The 22,117-nt window shown below is 38.0% G+C and overlaps 1 protein-coding gene across 3 annotated transcripts in view; it reads right to left on the reverse strand.

Annotated features, from left to right (window-relative positions):
• Positions 1-22,117, reverse strand: part of PLA2R1 (phospholipase A2 receptor 1) — a 164,296-nt gene that overhangs the window by 88,948 nt on the left and 53,231 nt on the right. For all 3 annotated transcript variants that reach the window (XM_036744379.1, XM_036744380.1, XM_036744381.1), the window contains exons 4-8: positions 18,230-18,403; positions 13,884-13,997; positions 12,861-13,001; positions 10,694-10,882; positions 8,655-8,812 (exon numbers count right to left, since the gene is read on the reverse strand). In XM_036744379.1, the coding sequence (XP_036600274.1) occupies positions 8,655-8,812; positions 10,694-10,882; positions 12,861-13,001; positions 13,884-13,997; positions 18,230-18,403 (776 nt within the window). The remainder of the gene's footprint in view (positions 1-8,654; positions 8,813-10,693; positions 10,883-12,860; positions 13,002-13,883; positions 13,998-18,229; positions 18,404-22,117) is intronic.

Below are 22,117 nucleotides of genomic sequence, written 5' to 3' on the forward strand. Positions count from 1 at the left end.
CTATTAATCCTGTAAATATAGTTTATTTGTACATATTTGTTTGCATGTCATCTCCCCCATTAGATTGTGAGCTACTTGAAGGTAGCGACTATCCTTTGCCTCTTTTTGTATCTCCAGCACTTATCACAGTGCCTGGTACATAGTAGGTGCTTCATAAATGTTATTGATTGATCATATAAGCTCAAGTATCCATCGATTGTCTCTACTGTTAGAATATAAGCTGTTTGGGGCAGCTAGGTGGCACAGTGAGTAAAGCCCCAGCCCCAGAGGCAGGAGGACCTGAGTTCAAATCCGGCCTCAGGCACTTGACACACTTACTAGTTGCGTGACCTTGGGCAAGTCACTTAACCCTGATTGCCCTGCCTTCCACCCTCCAAAAAAAAAGAGAAAAAACAAAATAAAATAAAAAAATAAAGATTTAAAAACAAAAAGACTATAAGCTGTTTAAGGGAAGGGACTGTTTCAGTTTTGTTTTTGTATCATTGTTTTGTGATATTAATAACATCATCTTACAGATCAGGAAATTGAAGCATACAGAGGTTTAGTGACTTGCCCAAGGTCGCACAGCTTGTAAATGCCTGAAGTGACATCTGAACTCAGGTTTTCCTGACTCCAGGTCCAGTACTCTATCCACTGTGCCACTCAGCTGCCTCAAATGAGAGAATGTAGGTAGAAGTGTTTTGTAAATAGTAAAATGATGTACAAATATGAACTATAATGATAATAATTGCTGCCTTCAAGTATTTGAAGAGCCATCATGTGTAAATGGTCAATAAACATTAAGCACCTATTATGCACCAGGCATTGCGCTAAGAACCAGAGATACAAAGAAAGGCAAAAGAGAATCCCTGCCTTTGAGGAATTCACTATCTAATTGGGGAGATGACAAACAAACAAGCAAACATATACACATATTGTTTTTATATATGCCAAGCCCAAATAAGCTATATACAGGATAAGTAGGAAATAACAGAGGGAAGGAACTAGAATTAAGAGGGGTTGGGAAAGGCTTCCTGTAAAAGATGGGATTTCAGAATTTTATTTCACAAAAGGACAAATATGAGAGGAGAGGCAGTGTGGTGTAGTGGAAAGAACCCTGTATATGAAGACTAAAATATGGGCAATAATACTTAGACAGAAGGGGCAGTGTGGTGCAGTGGGTAGAGAGCTGGCCTCAGAGTCAGGTTGCTATTGTTGTTGTGTTTTTCCTTCGTTTTCAAAGAGGACCATGACATCAGGGAAATGATGACATGACCTTCAGTTGACTTTGATTTGAGTGAGGGAGGGCTGTGCAAGGTCACCGGCCTCACTTTCTTCTCCAGAGCCATGTGGGTCTAGTGACCAGATATTCATCAGGATGACTGGAGATGGCCCAGGATGCAATGGGAGACCCTGACCCTTTTAGGCCAAGGCCTCTTCATGTCCTCACTTAGAGTGAGGTAAGGCCCATTCAGTGAATGGGCCTCTTTAAGAAATGAGTCAAAGGATGGCCCCTTTAATTAGAAAAAAAGGAAAAAAAATCAAGCTGGGAGGGGAAGACTCCCAAGGTTGCTGTTCCAAAGAGAAACAGTTACCATTGACTGGAGACAAGGTATCAGTGTAAACTGGTAGAGGGAATTTCCTCATTTGAGACTTACCTTTACCAAGGAAATCCCAGTTCTAATCACAATTTCTAATGCTTGGACTGTTCACCTCATAGGGCTGATCCTCACAAAAACCAAATAATAATAGTTAATATTTACGTGGTACTTTAAGGTTTGTAAAACACTATGCAAGTATGATTTCATTTTATCTAAGCATTACTGCCCGTATTTTACAGAGTAGAAACCTCAGGTTTAGTCAGAAAGTTGAATAACTCACTTGGCCCCAGGCCATCGCTGCAGCGGCAAAAACAAGTCTTACAAGCGGATCTTTAGTCTTCATATACAGAGCTCTTTGCACTACACCACACTGTCTCTCCTCTCACATTTGTCCCTTTGTGATAACGCCTCAGAACAAGGATTCTTAACCTGGACTCCAGCTACCATATGGATTTCAGAGCACACACACACACAAATTACATCTTTATTTCAATATGATTGATTTCCTTGTAATCCTTTGTATTTATTTTATGCATTTTATATTTTATATTTATTTTATATTTTACATTTATTATTTTGAGGAAAGTCCACAGGCTTCACCAGACTTCCAGAGGGGTCCATGACACAAAAGATTAAAAATTTCTGCATTAGAAGTTTCTTTTGAAGCTACAAGCAATCTCTCAACTTAACAGCAACAAATTAAACTAAACAAAAGCATGAAGGGTCTAATCTTAATGACTGTAACTGATAACGGTAGCCACAGACACACCCCCTACAGGGCTGTGCCCAATCACTTTGGCCTGCTGCCCATTTAGAAAGCTATATTTGGATATCCTCTTTGTAGATGATAACGTTCTCCTTTGTTCTCACCCAGCACCCTTTGATGAGCCTTTCTAATGAGCTTGTTCCATATTACGGAATTTCAAGAATCTGAGAGTTCACCAGTGTAGGTATTCCTCCCACCAAGAGGGATGGCAACCCTGCTGCTGCTTTAATGGTAAATAGTCCCTGAGTGAGTTTGGGGCTGCAAAATGAGATGAGTCTCTCTGAACTAAGCAAGGGTCCTCTCCTCTCTCAGTGGATGACGGTCATATATCATGTCACTCAGCTATACCTTGATAATGCTTTTCCAGTTTGTTCATACTTGCCAGCGCTATACTGGCACATCCTTTGGAAACCCAGGTCCATCTCTATACCACGATAAGTCCTCAGAAAGTTAGTGCCAGTGGTATAGTGGGCATGGTGCTAGCTTTGGAGTCAAGTAGATCTGAGTTTAAACTGTCCCCCAGCCACATCACAGCCATGTGATGGGGAAAGTCACTTAATTTATCAACCTGAATTTTCTCATCTATAAAATGGGAATAAATAGTACCTATCTCACATGATTGTTGTGAGGAGTAAAAAACACCTGAAAAGTGGTTAGCAAACCTTAAAAGGCTACATGAATGCTAGTTATTATTATTATTATTGGTTTTTTTTCTTGATAATTTTAGAGGATAGACAGGCAGACAGACAGATGGAGCATCTACTGAGAGTTAACATCCTTATCTGTAAAAATGAGGTTGGACTAGATAATTTCTAAGTATACTATTCCGGGAGTCTCTATATCATTAGGTTTATAGTCATTTATGTGTTTTACTTACCAATTAGATAAGAAGCTACTTGAGGGAAGGAACTGAATCCTATTTAACTTGGAATCTTTCCTAGTACCTAGCACAGATGCCTGCATGTAGCAGGTACTTGATAATGGTTAAAAACTGAATATGAATGCTGCATAGTTGGGTCCAAATTATCTGCGAAAATGAATTATGGTATTCTGAGATAATATTTGTTAAAAGCACAAATGTTGCATGTTCTGAAATTTCTCATAACTATATTTACTCACTCAACCTATCTATCCTAATATTGCACCATCAATTGTTCTTTCTTTGTTGGCCATTTCTATTACACGTTAAAATGTGTGCATCTCTACCAACCTAAAAATCTCTTCTTCCTGTAATCCTCCTAGGCTGGGGGGCACCATGCTAAAACGGAGTCCATGTTGCTGTGGTGTTTCAAACCTAGCTCTGCTGCTTAAGATATGTGCATAACACTTGCCCCAGCAGTCTTTTGCTGAATGGCAGCTACCTCTCTTTGTACCCTATGGATTTTGTGGGTCTTTAGGCCCAAATGTAACACAGAAACATAGAGCAAATAGCCCTAGAGGAGAGGATAAGTAGGAAGGACAGCTGTCAGGGTCATGCTGGGTCACAAGCTCTGTTGGAACTTTGAAAAAGGTAGAAGAATTGCTTTGTGTCTCTTACCCTTTTCTGACGTTCACTCTCAGTGTTGACTCAGTTTGACTGGCATGGCTAGGCCTCTGATTGTGTGGGTGGTTATTGGGATGGGAAGGGGAAGGTCAGCCCATGGAAGTACTGGGCCCCTGATTTGATTTCGTTGGTGTTAGCCACACATGAGGAGGGACATGGAGAAGAAAGCTCACTGCTTGGGTTACCTGGGTGGGGGGTGGGGGATTTTCCCAGGACCCATAGCTGAATTATTATAGACTGCAGGTTTTGCTTATTTTTTGGCCAGAGGGCAGGGATCGTTCACCATCAGTAATGTACGAGGACAAGGGAAGCTCTAGCTTGGTAAAACAATTTCCTTTTTCTCCCCTTTGACTCTGATATTAGGATGGAGGATGAAGGAAGGATTTTTGAAAGTACAGCCCTATAAACTTTTCAGATGTTTCATCCTCCCCTTTCCCTGCAAGGATGAACATAGAATTCAGTTGGGGCTAATCCCATTGCTTGGACATGACCCTGTTATACTTCAATATGTCTATTTCCATTTATAGGCATTGAATTTTAGTTTAAATGCTGATTGAATAAATTCTGTGTAGAGCCACACTGATGAAGAAAAAGAGATTGGCATCTAGAGGGTGGGGGCCACAAGTTAAGAGAGTTACAAATTATTGTTGGAACATTTACACCCCTACGTAGTAACCTGGAAACACTGGGAAGTATGTAAAGGTTGTGAAGACTTGGACAGCCAAGACTATCATATGCGCATGGGGTAAGTGAGCTAGGAGCTCAAAGTTGGGGACCAATAAGTTCTGTCATTCACGTATGCTTGAGGGAGCTGGCACAGCTTCAGCTCAAAGTGCCATCTTGTGGTTCGCCCAGGAATGCCACCCCAAGCTGCTGCTCTAGCTCCTCCCCTGATGTTAAATTAAATTCTATCCTATAACGGGAGTGTTTTGTGCACAACTTCAGATAAGTCACAGCTTCTTGGGGCCTCAGTTCTCTCATCTGTAAAGTGAGGGGTTGTGCTAGAAGACCTTTGTTAAGGCTCCTTGCAGCTCTAAATCTGTGATCTATCGTAGCTGCCACTTGAGTGATCTCTTCCCCCAGTACATCAGTACATCTACACATACATGCATACAGACATATAAACATCTGTATCTACATAGTGTATAGGGAGGACTAGCACCTCTGTTATGAGGGCTTGCTGAACCCTTTTTGGGGCTCCGCATCCAACTTTGGTGTCTACCTCTCACCGAAATCTCACCTGTGACTCCAAGAAGCTGTACTATTCTCATTGGCCACATACCAGTAAAGTCATCTTGGCAGATGGGCTAAACCAGGTTGATGGTAATCGACAGACCTCAAAGATGAGTTGGGGGTGTGTGTGTGTCTACCCCAACCATGTGAAGACTTTCCCCAGCAGAATGAATGGATGAGAACAATTTGCTCTAATGGCCATGTGGGCAGCTGAAGCAGGAGCTGTGGGACATTTAGAACCTGGTCAGACATCAAAGACACTGAGGTCATCTGCTGTATCTTGGGCCATTGCTAGTTGTCCTGACTTTTGTCCTGCTACCAGACTTCAGTGACTCAGGAAGAGAGAGTGAGGTGCAACTCTGCCTCACTTCAATCCAATTCACGTGCAAGTCAAGACATCACCTGTCATGTCCTGTCCTCTTTGAAAATGACAGCTCTTGGGGCAGCTAGGTGGCGCAGTGAGTAGAGCCTTGGAGTCAGGAAGACCTGAGTTTAAATGCGGCTTCAGGCACTTGACAAACTTACTAGCTGTGTGACCTTGGGCAAGTCACTTAACCCCAATTGCCCTGCCTCCCTTCTCCAAAAAAAAAAAATGATAGTTCTTTCCTCCCTGGAAGCCAGACTCATTCTGAATATTTGTATGGATTCATGGCTTCCATTTATCTTTTCCAAGAGGCAATAGATAGGACTAGATGACCTTTAAAGTCTATCTCTGGGATCTTCTGGTATTCCACTGAGCTACCTCATTATCAAAGGCAACAGAAGCTCAGAAATCAGCCAACTAAGGATAGCATTTTTCAGTGCCCTCATTGATAGAGAACACCAAGGAACTATGGTTAAATTATAGTCAAATCTGATGGCTTTTTTATTCTTAATACCATACTCATTCTAAACAACCTCTTCTTAGCACATAACAGAAGAAGTATCACCTTAATATTTTCTCCTAATTAAATTTCACAAACATCATTATATTCTTTTATTTCTTCTTTCTCACTGATTTCATCATCTCTTCTTTTTAAACTCCTTTCTTATTCTTCCAACTTATGAAATATTCATTTGATAAATATTTCTTGAGCACCTATTCTGCGCCCAGCATATCCCAATCTTGGGATATGCAAAGAGGTGAAATGTTTGTTAGCACATAGTATTAATATATCCAAAAGAAATCTTTTCTTAGTCCTTTTTCTTCATCTCCGCTTGCATTTTGGGAAGTTTCATCTTTTTCCGTACCACAACTACCTCAGAGACAATTCATGATCGTTTTAGACACCTCATTCTCTTTTTCCCTCTTTTCCACCTATGATTAAGTCCTAACACTTTTATCTTTCTCTGGAAGAGCATTTGATTGGAGTCAGAGGACCAAGGTTCAAATTTCACCTCTGATACTATGTGAATTGTTCAAGCCTCAATATCTCTGGGCCTCTGTTTTCTCATTTGTCAAATGAGGGGGTTAGACTGTATGGTTTCTTCAGTCTCTCTCTCACTGATGATCCTATAATAAAGGGTTTCTTAATCTGGGGACTGTGAACTTATTTTTGAAAAAAAAATTATAACTATATTTCAATATGATTGATTTCCTTTGTAATCCTATGTGTCTTACACATTTAAAAACAATTTTGAGAAGGCATGCATAGGTCTCACCAGATTCTTTCATCAAAGGGGTCCATGACTCCAAACAGGTTAAAAATTCCTATAACAGAATGGTCTTTTTTGCTGTGTTAAAGGCAATAATCTGATATGGGTCCTATGATTTGTACATCTCCTATAAATATATATTCTTACTAATATCTTTTGTTCATCAGACTTGTCACCTTTAACATCTCCTATTGTGTGACCAAGGTCAGTCACTTAAACTCTGTGAGCCTCAAGTTCGGGCTGGACTAAATAATCTCCAGAGTCATATTCTCAGATCCTAATCTTTCAAATATGCTGTTGTCAAAATAACATTTTCTGTCCATGATGCTAATAACAAAATACTGTCAAAATTTCCTTCAAATTTCCTGGATAAACAGGTAAAAGATCAAGATTATCATAAACCTAGACCCTCAATCTGAGGAGAAAAATCTGAGAATTATAAAAACTCACACCTGGTGCTTGCAAAATATCACTATAGCTCTGATCTAGAGAGGTGTGGATGTGTATTGTAAACAGGGTGAGAACATGAATCAAATAAAGCTGTCAGCCTAGATATTTTTGAGACTAGTTGGGAGTGTCATCATTACATAAAGAAACACTTCTGACTAGAAAAGTAGCCATTTGGGGTGAGGGGCAGGGCTCTCATGGAGTTCCATTGGAGTAGTGCATATAGCCTGCTTTTGGGGGGTTAATTTTATTTAATTTTTAATTTATGGAGTAAAAAGCATTCCTATAATATAGTATTATAAAAAAAGATTATTGCACATGAAATTGCAATTCTATTATGTACAACTTGGTATTCCTCTTAAATATAATAAAGTTATTTTGTAAATTTCTTTTTTCCCCTTTTTTCTTCCCTTCTTTCACCCCTCTCCCCCATTCTAGAGGTGGCTATTATTAGACACAAATATGTATACACACACATGTGAAAATCATTCTATACATAGTTCTAGTTATCAGTTCTTTCTCTGGATGTAGATAGTGTCTTCCTTCAAATGTCCTTTATAGTTAATTTTATTATTTATAATAGTCAAAATGAATTATTCGCTCAAAGTTATTCTTGAAACAATATTGCTGTTACTGTATAATGTCTTCTTGCTTCTGGTCATTTTGCTCATCATTATTTCATGCAAGTCTATCCATGTTTTTCTAAGATCACCCAGCTTATCATTTCTTATAGCATGGTAGTAGTGCATCACAATCATATACCACAACTTGGTCAGCCATTCCCCAATTGCTACCACAAAGAGAGCTACTATAAATATTTTAGAATGTATAGGTTCTTTTCCTTTTTCCCTACTCATCTTTGGAAATAGACCAAGTAGTGGTATTGCTGGGTCAAAGAGTTACATAAGCAGTTTAATAACCCTTTGGGCATAATTTCATATTGCTCTCCAAAATGGTTGGATCAGTTCACCATTCCACCAACAATGAATTAGTGTCCCAATTTTTTCACATCCTCTCCAGTATTTGTCACTTGCCCCTTCAATCATTTTAGGCAATCTGGTAGGTGTAAAATGACATCTCAAGGTTGTTTTAATTTGCATTTCTCTAATCAACAATGAGGCAGAGTATTTTTTCATATGACTATAAATTTTTGTGATTTCATGATCTAAAAACTACTTGTTCATGTCTTTTGACCATTTATCAATTGGAGAATGACTTCTATTCTTATAGATTTTTACAAAATCATATATTTGGGATATGAGATCTTTTTCTGAGAAATTGTCTATAAAATTTTTCCCCCAACTTTACAGTCTCCTTTCAATGATGGTCATGGACTCTCATGAGTCCTGACCTACAGAGTTCATAGAGTCACCATGACCCTAAAAACAATAGCCTTCCAGTAAACCAATCCAGCCTTCAAAGACTCTTAGTAATGATGGGGAAAACTTACAGATTGCTGAGCTGAAACACAGAGTTGGCTGCTGTTGAGAGAAATATTGGGCTCATGGATGTGCCAGTTAGTAAAAGTAACTGAAGAGCCATTAGACCATTCAAAGGAAACTGGATTGCTATGACTGCTCATGCCGATCCATGTTTCAGATACATTTTCTGTAAGAGATCATAGGAGATTATTGTTTGGATCCCTATTATCTGAAAAAGGAGGTCATTATTTTGACTGTTTAATTAAAAGTTTCTTTTTGGTTATAAATTCTCCATGTGATAGAACTAGTTTAGCTCTTTTTTCAAAAAGCTTAGAAAATAACAACAGCAACTTTGTTTTGTGTTATGGTAAGAGATACAAGTTTTAAAAAAAAAGATTGGGAAACCTCCACCTCTGAAGCTGGGTATGGACTGGAATCACTAAGCTTAAGAGAAGTCATCTCTTTTTTTGGGAGGGGGGGGAAGTCATCTCTTAAGAAATTCTTGTTAACTTCCCCAAACTTACACAAAGCAAGAAAGTGACATCTAAAGAAAACCAATGAAAGGGAGGTGGGTGAGAGGGGTTAGACTAATTAAGGTGAGAAATACCTCTTTCTGACTGGAGAAAAAGAAACACCTATTTCTTAACTCCTCAGTTCCATCAAGCAATTTTTATACTTTTTTTTTCTGTTTTTCTCTTTGTTTTCTGTTTTCTCTGTTTTTTTCTGATATGGAAGAAAGTTGGTTGGAGATCTTAGAGCAAAGGAATTGGGAAGAGAAACTCAGATCTTGGAAGCTGATCATGAGTGTCAGGAAGGTGAATTAGGCTCAAACAGCCTAGTCAGAATAAATATATCTCTTTGTAATGGAGAGAGAAAAATCAGGATGGACCCCTGGGAAATAAGCAGCTCATTCTGAGGATTCTGAGCAAATCCTCAATTTGAAGGCAACCCACCAAGAAGGGCTTTTGACTCCTAGGTAAAATTCAAGGTCAGCTGATAAACAGAAGTTTAGTGTTAGGGCAATGGTTGACTGCATTAGACCTTTATTTCATAATAAATTTACTTTACCAGAATTACTTATGTTACTAGTTAATGTCTATAAAAATTCTTTTTCTTGACTTGGTGTCCACAGACAGACATTTTAGGGGGTCTGTGAACTTGGAGAGGAAAATAATTACAATGACTGTTTTCACTGTAATTTATTTCCTTTGTAGTTCTTTGTATTTTATTTTATGCAGTTAAAAATTCTGAAAGACAGCCTCTATAGGGTTCACAAGACTGTCAAAGGAGACTGTTAAAAAAAAGCAAAAAAAAGGTGAAGAACCCCTGGTCTGGGGTTGGCTAAGTAGCACGATGTCACCTAGCTGGACTTGGAATCAGGAAGAAGCCAGTTCAAATCCTTCTTTAGATAGTTATTAGTTATATAAACCTTAAGTCACTTAACCTCTTTCAGCCTCAGTTCCTTCATCTGTAAAATGGGAATAATAATAGAGGACAATAATTTCCACAGGGTTGTTGTGAGGACTAAGTGAGATAACAGCTATAAAGCTCTTCGTAGAACTTAAAGCATCACCATCATCAACATCATCATCATTTAATTTTAACTTAATAAACAATAAAGTTTACTGCCTGGATTGTATGCTTAGGGCATACTACTACTGGCAACAGCATCACTAAATTATGAGTTTGGTGGTGTTTAACTGTTTGCAAGTTTTTTCGTTCAGTTGTCTACTTTTTGAGGGTTGAATCTCTAAAATTAAAGTCATAAAATAACAGTAAATGCCACACTCAGTGTCATATTTTAAAAACTACTGTTGTGTCGATCACTTTGTCTGCCTAAAATATGTGAATGCCTTTTAATTTTTTCTGAACATATATTTTGTCAAAATGCTACAACTCATTGCATATATTCTGAAAATAGTATTCCAAATACATCAAGGTCAATTTAAAAATAGATGCATTTATTTTCTATCCCACTAATAAAAAATATGTCCTGCTACATTATTATGGGCTTAAGATCTAGTAGCAATTAGAAAAAAAGGTAAAGCAATCAGCTTTAAGGACTCACCATCTATAAGGAGGGTTATGAAAAACTCTGTCTCTGCTAATGAAGCTATGTTGATCAGGTCACTGCCATTGGACTGACAAGAATGCAGGGCAGTCTTCCAGGTTTTTCCTTCTTTCTGGAACTGGTAACAATTGTAATTATAAGGATTCCAGCCTGGTTCACAGAGGGTCGGGTGGTATTTCCAAGCATCTTTTTCATTTTAAAGATATAAAACAAAAACATTATTGAGATATATGAGATGATGACAGAATGAAATAACATGAAAAGCAAAAGAGAGCTTACTGTTCAAAGAGAGAATCAGCCTTGGGACCAGGAAGACCTCCCCGGGTTCAGAATCTCACCTCTGGTACATACTGGTTGTGTGTCCTGACAAATCACTTGACTTCTCAGGGCTCTAGGCAACTCTCTAAGACTATAAATTGCAGGGAAGGTGTCATCCTGAATTAGTAGTGGGAGCTCCCTCACCAGGGAGTTCTCTATACCAGTAAAGTAACAGGTACAATGCATGTCTATTTCTCACAGCTACCCAGTTTGGTAGATAGCACAAGGGGCCTACCTTTGACCTCACAGAGTTCTGTGTTTTGTGCCACAATTTTTTTTGTGTTACAGTCATCTGAGTTTGTATTTTATGCCTCTCCTAGACTTTGAGCTTCATGAAGTCAGCAACCATATTTTATCAAAACTTTATATGTCTGCCAGTACCTAGGACAACATTAACAATTTAAAAATGCCAGCTGTGCACAGAGTAGCACTTAATGAATGTTTGTTGAATGTTGACTGACAATAAATTAGTGATTTAATCCCCATACTATAGAGGGAAGGAGGAAACAGGGAGAAGAAAACAAGAGAAGAAGAGAGAGAATTCTATGTGAATTTCAGCAAACTATTAAAACATTAAAAGAATCTCTCTATAGAGATGACGAATTGACTCACTACTCTTTTCCAAATTCTGTAAGAACTGGAATGGCTATTTAGAGGAAGATAAAAACATAAACATTAACTATATTTACTTGTTCCAAGAGAAAACCCTTATAATCCACAATCCAAGTTGTAATATGAAACAATGAGTTTCTCCTAGCCAGGATAAATCAATCTGTCAGCATTTATTAAGAACCTAATATGTGCTAGGCACTGGAGATCCAAAGAAGAGCAAAAGATGGCCCGCACCCTTAAGGAGCTCACAATCTAAAGGGGAAGCAACAAGCACACAAATATTTCCAAAGAAGATATAAACAGGGTAAACAGGAAACAAAGAACAAAGCAAAAGCACTAGAACTGACAGGGGTTGGGAAAGGCTTCCTGTGGAAAATGGAATTTTAGTTGGAACTTAATGAAGTTAGGGATGCCAGTAGGCAGAGGTGAGGAGAGAGATCATTCCAGGCACAAGGGACAGCCAGAGATGATGCCCTGAGCCTAGAGAGTATCTTGTTTACAGAACATGTTGGGGTGTAAGGGATGAGAAGACTGGAAAGGTAGGAAGGGGCTAGGCTATGAAGGGTTTTGAATACCAAAGAGAGGATTTTGTATGTGATTTTGCGAGTTACATTCTAAGACTTAAATATGAATTCTATGATTTTAGTGATAAGAGAAAACAGTTGGTCTTTCTTTTCACCTTTTAGACGAAGTGCAGATTTCTAATGCCCACTATAAATGAGGAGCTAGATCATAAAAAGCAAATTAATTGGGCTAAAAACTTGTTACTAAGAGTTGCAGACTTTTACCCCATTGGGCTTATCAGTGATGTGTGGAATGCAGTGGAAAATCACTGAAGTATATTGTTGTGTAAAACTTGCTTGTGATTTAGTCAATTTCCAAAGGGATCATGAATGAAATTCAGGAGTAGATTTAGATGAGAAACAGGTGTTGCATGTTTCAGTGTCAAAGAATGAGAATTCCAACGGGAAAAATTAAAAAGTGGAAATGTTTGATATGCTAAAGTTATCTTGTTTTGTTTTGTTTTTGTTTTTGAGCAATATCCTGACCATATATGTGGAATTCAAGATTCCTTTGGAATAGTAGAAATTTTCTGGATACAAATATTTTATTGGATAAATGTAAACCAACATTGACAAAGTGTGAATTATGTATTATCAACAGATGGAGGGAGGTATTTAATTATGTTTAGAGGAATATTAAACAACTTATAAGACTAACATAAAATACTTACCAAATGCCTCATGTTTGGTGTGGTTTAAATATTTTTTACATACATAAGGCAACCCAGATTCACATTCACGACTTCGCCAGGACCGTGTCATCAAAGAATTGAATGTTCCACAGTGATCAAGAAATGGGTCAAATTTTATATCTGAAAAAAATAACAGCTCTTTAAATTCCCAAAGCAAATATAATTAATCAATCTAAAGCATGTTCTTGACATTCACTCATAGGATTTCAAGTTAATGGGGACTTTGGAGGTCATCTAGTCTAAAACCAGCATTTTACAGGTTTAGAAACTGAGGCTCAGAATGGTTAAGTGACTTGCTCAAGGTTACATAGTAGTGAGTGGTAGACATGGTATATAAACCTAAGTCAACTGACACCAAATCCAATGTTCTTTCCTTTACACCGTGCTACTTACGGTGATTAGTGTGACTCTTAAAAAAAAATCCTACATGACCAGTTAGTATCATTAATAGTTTCTTGAAAAATATTACTTGGAAGAGCATCTGCAAAATATCACACTAAATAAAGGGATGATTTTGTTTCTTGAATAGGTAAATATTTTACAATTTGTTACTATAAGAAAGTAGCTGACCCCAGATCTGGCTCTGACCCAAATTCTTTCTTCAACCTTGGGCAATTTGCCTAGCTTCTTGGTTTTTGATTGTTGCCTGGTACAAGTGTTCCATGTTCTTACTTTGTAGGAATTCAGTTCAGCTTTGGTGCAGCTAGGTGGTGTAGTAGATAGAGCACCGGACCTGGAGTGAAGAGGACTTGAGTTCAAATCCAGCCTTAGACACTTACCAGCTGTGTGACTCTGGGCAAGTTACCTTACCCTGTTTGCCTCAGTTCTTGATCTCTAAAGTAAGATGGAGAAGGAAATGGCAAAGTACTCCAGTATCTTTGCCAAAAAAACCCCAAATGGGGTCACAAGGAGTCGGACATGACAGAATGACTGAACAACAACCCTAGCTATTAAACCCTTGAGATGTTGTCATGTTGTAGTATAACTAAAAGCCACAAGTACCTGGACTCCAGTTTATGTAGGTGAGCGGGGTTCCATCTGACCACTTCCAGCCAGTAACTGCATCCTGCTGATTCAGACCTATCCACACATCCACTGCTTTAGTACTTAAATGCTCTGAAATGAACAGAGAATGGAATCACAGGTTTGAAAAAAATTACCTTTCTTATTTTTCAGGACTTATGGGGCATGATGTTTTGAACTACATCTAACATAAAATATCAGCCTTCTGGTAACACATTATCACAGCCGTGAAGATTCCCTCCATAATTTTCTTAGAGGTTCTTACTACTTCAGTGAGAGCAGTACTTGAGTTAAAATGCATTTTTCCCCCTATCATCTAGAAATCTTAAGTTTTTATAACAATCTATTATACGGAACAGTAGTAACCAAAAAGTACATGAGATGTTCTATGATTTTAAACTTGAGTTCACTCTCATTTTCTTTCTTTTTAGAAAAATTAATGTTTTATTAACTTTTTTTGTTTTATATAACATATATTGCAGCCATTTCCAGACATCATCCTCTTCCCCATATGCAACAAACACACATATATACCATGACCCTATAACACCCAAAGTTCAGTAACCTAACCTAGGCTCACTTTCATTCTCATGGGATCCACAGTCAGCGGGGAGAATTTTGCAGTTGGTAGATTAAGAAGTGGGAGGAAAGAAGGAGGAAAAGAGTCAGGAGGGATCATCAATACATAAGCTTTTAAATATATATTGGACTTTACTTATGAATGATATAGGGGTTTTTAATGAAAAAGCTTCCCTTAACAATACAAATCAGTAATTTCTCTGCAACTTATGAATATAAAAAAATCACATTGGACCCTGAGAGGTTAAGTTGTTTGCCTAGGGTCACACAATTAATACATGTCAAAGGCAGGGTCTGAACCTCCACCAACATTTCCTGAATGCCTCCTAAGTGACAGGCACTGCTCTCGATGCTGAGGACATAAGGACAAAAATGAGATAGCCCTTGCTCTTATAAGGAGAGACATGATGTGTGGATTTGTAAATAAATACATATATAAGTACCTACAGAATAAATACAACAATAAAATCAATGTAGTCTAGGGAAAGAGGCTACTAGCAGTTGAGGGGAGGGAAGCATCAAAAAAGACTTCATGTAGAAAGTGGTGCTTGATGAAAGAAAGGAGGGAGGGGAAGGGGAAGAAGGACAGAGAGACAGAGACAGAAGCCTTTAGAAGTTCTGAAAATTGTGGTTTTTCCCTTTTGTTCTGATTCTTCTTTCACAACATGACTATGTTTAATATGATTGTACATGCATAACCTACATCAGATTGCTTATTGTCTTGGGGAGGGAAGGAAAATTCTGGAACTCAAAATCTTATAAAAATGAATGTTAAAAACTACATGTAATTGGAAAAAAAATACTTTTAAATAAAAAGTTCTGAGCATAAGGAGCATAGGGTTCTGAGAACAAAAGGCTTCAGACTGATTTTGGATGCTGACGTACATACATGGAGGCATACACCACCCCCCTCCCCAAACACACACTGCCTCAAAAAGTGTCTGGCTCAATCTCAAGGTTCATTTGTGTTGTTGGTACCCCATGCTTCATACTCAGGCCTCTCTCTAAATTCTGAACTCTTGCCTGGACTCTGATTTGTATGTATGATATGACTCGACCCCTGAGCCTTCCCTCCCCTCCCCAGTATCCTAAGCCTGGGATCCTGCTTCCAGCTCCGTCAGACACAGAACCCCTCATTTCCCTGGATCTACAGTGCCTGCCTTCTCTTCTTTGCCGTGACTGACCTCCCTGGACTTAACCTCCAACCCACCTAACTTAGAGAATCTACAAGTTACCCCTTCCTTTGCTAGATCCTGACACTTATCCTTCCTGGCCAGCCAGATTCTATTGCCCAAGTGTCAAAGGGAATAAGCCTAAATGATCTAGGTTTGAATCCTGGAGTTGTCACTGCCTGCCTGACCTCAGGCAAATCATTAAACCTCTCTGTGCCTCAATTCTTTCATCTGTAGAATGAAGGGGTCCCTTTCAAATCTACATCTATGTTCCTAAGTATTATCACAAAATTCAATGTACAAGCTACCCAAATGCTTCTTCTAAGATACAAAAATGTCACTTTAGATCAAAACAGGTGCCACAAATATCTAATTTATCAAACTGTGAAGTCTGCGTTTCAACTTGAAAACTGAACATTCTGTGTTGCTTTGTGTGTTCACTTCAAAGTGACATTTGAAGAGGGAAACTGATTTGGACAAAAATCTGGCATGCTATTAAACAGTGTGGAGGAATACCTTAGTTGATCTGTGGTGCTTTTCACCATTTTGAAGAAAACAACAGAGGTTAACAAAAGTTTTCAAATATGACTATCTTCTTTAGTCTTTGATGGATGCACATAACATTTGGAATGAGGATAGTGTTAGGTTTGGGAATCAAAGCACTTGTTTCTGGAATGACAGAGTAGGTGACAGATAAAGGTTGTAATAAAATCAGGCAATGCAAATACCCGTGCAAGCTGGTAGCACAGGGATTAGCCAAGAGTAGGCTAGCTATGGATCAAGGGTAAGAGTGTCAGTTTTAAGAGTTGGTCAAGGTTAGGTAAGATATTGACAGATACTGAGACAGGGGGTACTGATCCACAGAATGAGGGATAACTGCAAGGAGAAATGATTTAGGACCTTAGATAGCTCCCCTTGGGGGAAGAAGTTGTTCTGACAATGTTCAAATTCAGTCTGAAGGCTTTTATTCTCAGTACCCCAGGTTTATTCTCATCTTTGGAGTCAGATCTTCTGAGGGTTCTTCTTTCTCCTTCTCCTGCCATGATTATGGCTCTGACAGGAAGGTTAACCCCAAACCTCACCTTAATCACTAAATGGGCATTGCCTCAATCAAACTGAAACACATTAAAGACCTTAGCTTAAAGAGGCCAAGGTCTCCCACTATATCCAGGGCCATCTCTAGCCATCCTGATCTTACCACTGGACCCAGATGGCTCTGGAGAAGAAAGTGAGGCTGGTGAATGCATAGCCCTCCCTCATTGAAATCCAATTCACTTGCATGTTGTGGCATCACCTCCCTGATGTCACGGTCCTCTTCGAGAATGAAGGACAAGCAATAACAACAACCCCAAAGTCAACACACCAATGATAAGTATTACCAGTCAGTGAGGTGGCAGAATGAGGCCTTAGCTATGAGACACAGTGATGAGTTATGTTCATTGAACTATTTCAAAAGACATGTCAACACTACTGGAGACAACTGAGCCCCATTCTACAAGTACAGAAGTTTCCTAACTTGATATAGGCTAACATTGAACATGGTAAATAAAAACAAAGTAGAGTTCACACAAGAAGTACTGTGCCAAGTTACTTAATTACATGGTAATGTAAATGATGTACTGTGTTCTCCTTCAATTGATTAATCAGCATTACTTTCAACATCACACTATGCATCTGACAGGTACTGAGTCATAGTGGGAGAATAGGAAGAAAAAGAGGGACATATTGATAATGAAGGGAAAAGCTAGAGTCTGTATTTTAGAACTTTAAACCCCATGAGGGAAGAAACCAACTTAACCAAACACAATAAGCAAAAAATAACAACTTGATTTTTTTGTTATACTGCTTCAATCGCAAGGGAGGAGGAGGAAGAGGGGCAGGTGGAGGAAGAGGAAGAAGGAGGAGGAGAAGGAGGAGAAGGAGGAGAAGGAAAAGAAGAAGACAACGATGATGAAAACTACCTTCATTTACCTCTCACCTCAAGGGGATAGCAAAATTCTGGATAAATATAACTATAACTTGTAGCACTTAACATAATTGTACATTATTTTGTGTCATTGCATATTATTTCATTTTGTTATTGGGACTTATTTTTCATATACATTTGTCCCCAGATAGCTCTTAGATCTGGCCATCTGTGATAGCAGGAACCACATATGACATTTGTCTAGTGGGCCCTGCAGAGCCTATCACAAGGTTTTGAAAATAGCAGGTGCTCAGTAGGTTTCTATCGAGTAAGTAAATGGAAATTTGCTCTACTAAATGGACATCCACCCAAGGGCATATGGGAGTTCTCTTCTTGCCACAAGGTCATACTATTTATAATTTGATATTCAAAAAAGAAAGTGAGGGCAATTTCCCAGAGTGCCAAGTGTGATAAGAAATAGTATGAAACTCCAGGATAATAGGAAAACCACTTCCAATAAAAAAACAAACAAACAAACAAACAAAAAGCAAACCTGTTTCATTCTCCACTCTAGTCTCATGGGCGTGGTTTTGCATGAAATGGACTTGATTAGTGACAACAGTTATTTTAACTGGGTGTACATAAATATAGATCATTTTTCTACTTACGCTTTATAAAATTTTCTTCTGCCCCATCCATGATACTTAGTAAATCACTTCCTTGCATCTTGCACGAAGAATGGGCCTCACTCCAAGACAGAATGGAAAAGAGATTGAATTGGTAGCAAATATGTGTGTTAGGATCCTTCTCCCAGAAAACTTCGCAACTTATTGCTGTGGAGGCTAAAAACAAAGTCCATTTGAAAAACTCCACTCTTATTTTATTGTGTTAGTGTCTCTGTTTGGTAATGCCATAAATATAGTTTGACAAACCTAATACCTAATCAGTTAGCTAGATAATTGATGATTGATTTTCAAAGTACATTTGAGTAAAAACCATTATAGCATTACAATCTTGAAAAGGCAAAATATGGAAATCTTCACGGTCTTTATCCCTAATTAGCTCTTCATGACCAAGAACTCTCCTGTATTACTCCATTGGATTAAACGGACTCAGCTAAGAATGCAAATGAAATTTTTAGTGATGAGGTTATGATCCTTTCTTTAAGCCTTAATTATGAAGCAATTTATTCATAGAAAAGAAGTCACATATGTGTTCATACTAACAGGTTTGTGTAAAGTCCTGCCACTTTGAATCTTTGCTTCTAATACATAGTGATGTAAAGGGTTCATGTTTGACATAACTGGCTTGGGATTTAAAAAAAAAATTTTTTAGCAGCAACATCTTTGGTTGTATGGTGTCTAGAATGGCCTTTTCCAAGAAATACAATAAATCACATCATATTTATTTTACAATAACTAAAACCTATTTTTATATTGCATGACATATCCCAAATGAATTAAGGCTTTCAAATGAACATTGAAACTGGAACCCTGACAGTTTAGGAAAGGAAACTCGTCCAGCCAAAGGGGAGATGTGTACAAATCCGCTTTTAAGGAGCTAGCCAAAAGTTTCACAACATGATTAAAAATAAACTTAATAAACCACACAAAATGGGGCCTGGAACTTGCCATTCCCATGAAACATGAGAGAATCCATATCAAATTGGGATGATATTTGCACTAGATTTTTTAAAAAATCATAAACTGAGGTGAACAAGGAAAAATAGTGACAAAAAACTCACAACTATAGCCATCTGAAATAAGACCGCAAGTATTTTAGAGTGATAAAAATGCCGATCAAGCCAGAATAAGCATATAACTGGTGAAAGGCAGTATACAATCCAGTGACATGATTAGAAAATTATACACAATAAATATAGTAGAAATTCAGAGGCAAAAGAACCAAATGAGAGCTAGAGTAGTAATGGAAGGCTTCTTGTAGGAGGCTCAATATAGGCTGTGTTCTGAAGGATGAGGAGATTTGGAAAGGCAGAAAGGAAATAAGAGAGTATTTCAGGCAGGGGGAATAAGATAAGCAAAATTACAGAAGTGGGAATAACGATGGTACAGAATTTGTAAGACAGTGAAGACAACTCATCTACAGAAGAGAATAAGTCCTTGGAAACAGGGAAAATAAGTTGGGTTTAGGTTTTGTAGGGTCTTACAAACAATATAGAGAAAGTGAGTTGATGCTGTAAGAAGCAGGGATCTAAGGAAAGACTTATATGAACTGATGCAAAGTGAAGTAAGCAGAAGCAGGAAAACATTGTACACAGTAACAACAATACTGTATGATGATCGACTGTGAATGACTTAGCTATTCTCAGCAATACAATGATCCAAGACAATTCCAAAGGACTCATGGTAAAAAATGTTATCTACCTCCAGAAAAAAGAGGTGGAGTCTGAATCAGATTGAAGCATACTATTTTTTACTTTTTGCATTTTTTTTTCAATTTTTTTTTTCATTTGGGTTTATGTCTTCTTTTGTAACATGACTAATACAGTAATATATTTTGTATGATTGAACATGTATTACCTATATCAAGTTGCTTATTGTCTTAGGGAGGGGGAAAGTGAGGGAGGGAGAGAGAAAAGTTAGAACTCAAAATTAAAAAAAAAACAAATGTTAAAAATTACTTTTATATGTAACTGGAGAAAAATAAAATATTATTTTAAAAAAAGAAAGGGAGCTATTAAAGGTTTTTCAGTAGGGGAGTTAATTGGATGTAAGTGATATTTAGAGAAAATTAATCTGGCAGTAGATACAGAATTGCTTGTTATGGAGGGAAAATGGAGATTGGAAGATAAACCTTTTGATGTAATCCAGGCATGAGGTAATAAGGGTCTGTTCCAAGGCAGTGGCTGTGGCAGTGGAGATGAAGGGTTGAATCACATTGCAGGAAGTAGCATGGTATACGGGAAATAATTATAACAAGGGCACAGGCCATTGAAAGCTTCTGTTTGAGGTTTGTTGCCATGATAAATCTGTTTCCATAAAATATTTATAAATCTGTAAATGCTACATTTGGAGTTAGGGGACTTGGGTTGGAATCCTAGCCGTGACCTTTTTCACATCTCTTAATTTCTCCAGGTCTCAGTTTCCTCATTTGTGTAATGACTAGGTTGGAATAGATTCAATTCACCAAATATTTGTTCTGATTACTAATAATATTAATAACAGCTAGTATTGATACGGCACTTTGAGACCTGCAAAGCACTTTATAAATATAATCTCATTTAATCTTCACAGCAGGTGCTGTTATTATCCTCATTTTGCAAGAGCAAAGGATAGCCGGTGAATGGTCCATTGTTGTTACGCTGGAATTCTTATGCTGTTTACAGAAATCAAGGGAGACCCCAAGCATGTTGAGAGGACACCCTATGCCGAATTTATGGGAGGGCAGGGTAGGAGTCTCCTTGTGGATGGGCAGGTATGGATGCATTGTTATGTGTAGAAGCAGCTAGATGGTGTAGAGGATGGAGCACTGATATGGGAATCGGGAAGACTTAAATTCAAATCTGGCCTCAGACTCTATTGCTTAATGTCTCTGTGACCCTGGGCAAGTCACTTAACCTAAATCTGCCTCAGTTTTCTCAACTGTAAAATGGGGATCATAATAGTACCTACCTCTCAGGGTTGTTATAAGGATCAAATTAGATATTTATAAAGCACTTAAGCACAGTATCTAGCATATAGTAGGTATGTAATAAATGTTCATTTCCTTCCTTCATTCCTATATCATTGAAGAACAAGATAACATTTGGTTATAACTACTGAATGCTGTGCTTTTGGGTTTTTAGGCTGGGCCAAAAATCATCAGCGTGGGGAATTCTATGCACAGAGGCAGATCTGCAATTTGTCTCTAACTTATATGTTGCCCAGAACACTGAGAGCTTGATGATTTGCCCAGGGTTGCACAGTATCTGAGGCTAGATTTAAATTCAGGTCTTCTTGCCTTCAGATCCAGGGCCCCCATCCACAACACCATGCTGCTTTTCAACGTAGACTCCATCTTTTCCCTTTGCTCTTTTTAACTGGGCATATTTTGTTCTACAAAGCTCTGTTAGAAGATGCTATCCACAATGACAACAAGAGCTATGAAACTCTTTAGCATGGTAAAACACGCTGTGTTTTACATATATATATATATATACATATACATATAGATAGTATTTTTATATTATATACATCATATATACAATATCTATTTTATATTTTTTATATATAGTATTTTTACACAAGAAATGACAGATATGAAGAATAACTAAGAAAGATAAAGTCAGCATGGCATGGTAGGTAGAGAGTCAGGCTCAGACTCAGGAAAACTTGGGTTCAGATCCTACCTATCTTTGATACTCCCTGGCTGCATCACCCTAGGCAAGTCATTTAACTCTTCAGTGAACCCAGGCAACTGCCCAAGATTATAATTTGCAGAATAATTGCCTATTTTCACAGATAAAAATTTTTTTCTCCATCCTTACAGCAGTGAAAAACATAAGTACAGACAAAAAACAATGAAATAAAGTGAAAGACTAGGCTAAGAAGTATGGG

This window comes from Trichosurus vulpecula, chromosome 2, assembly GCF_011100635.1.
Source record: "Trichosurus vulpecula isolate mTriVul1 chromosome 2, mTriVul1.pri, whole genome shotgun sequence".
In the NCBI taxonomy this organism is placed as follows: Eukaryota; Metazoa; Chordata; class Mammalia; order Diprotodontia; family Phalangeridae; genus Trichosurus; species Trichosurus vulpecula.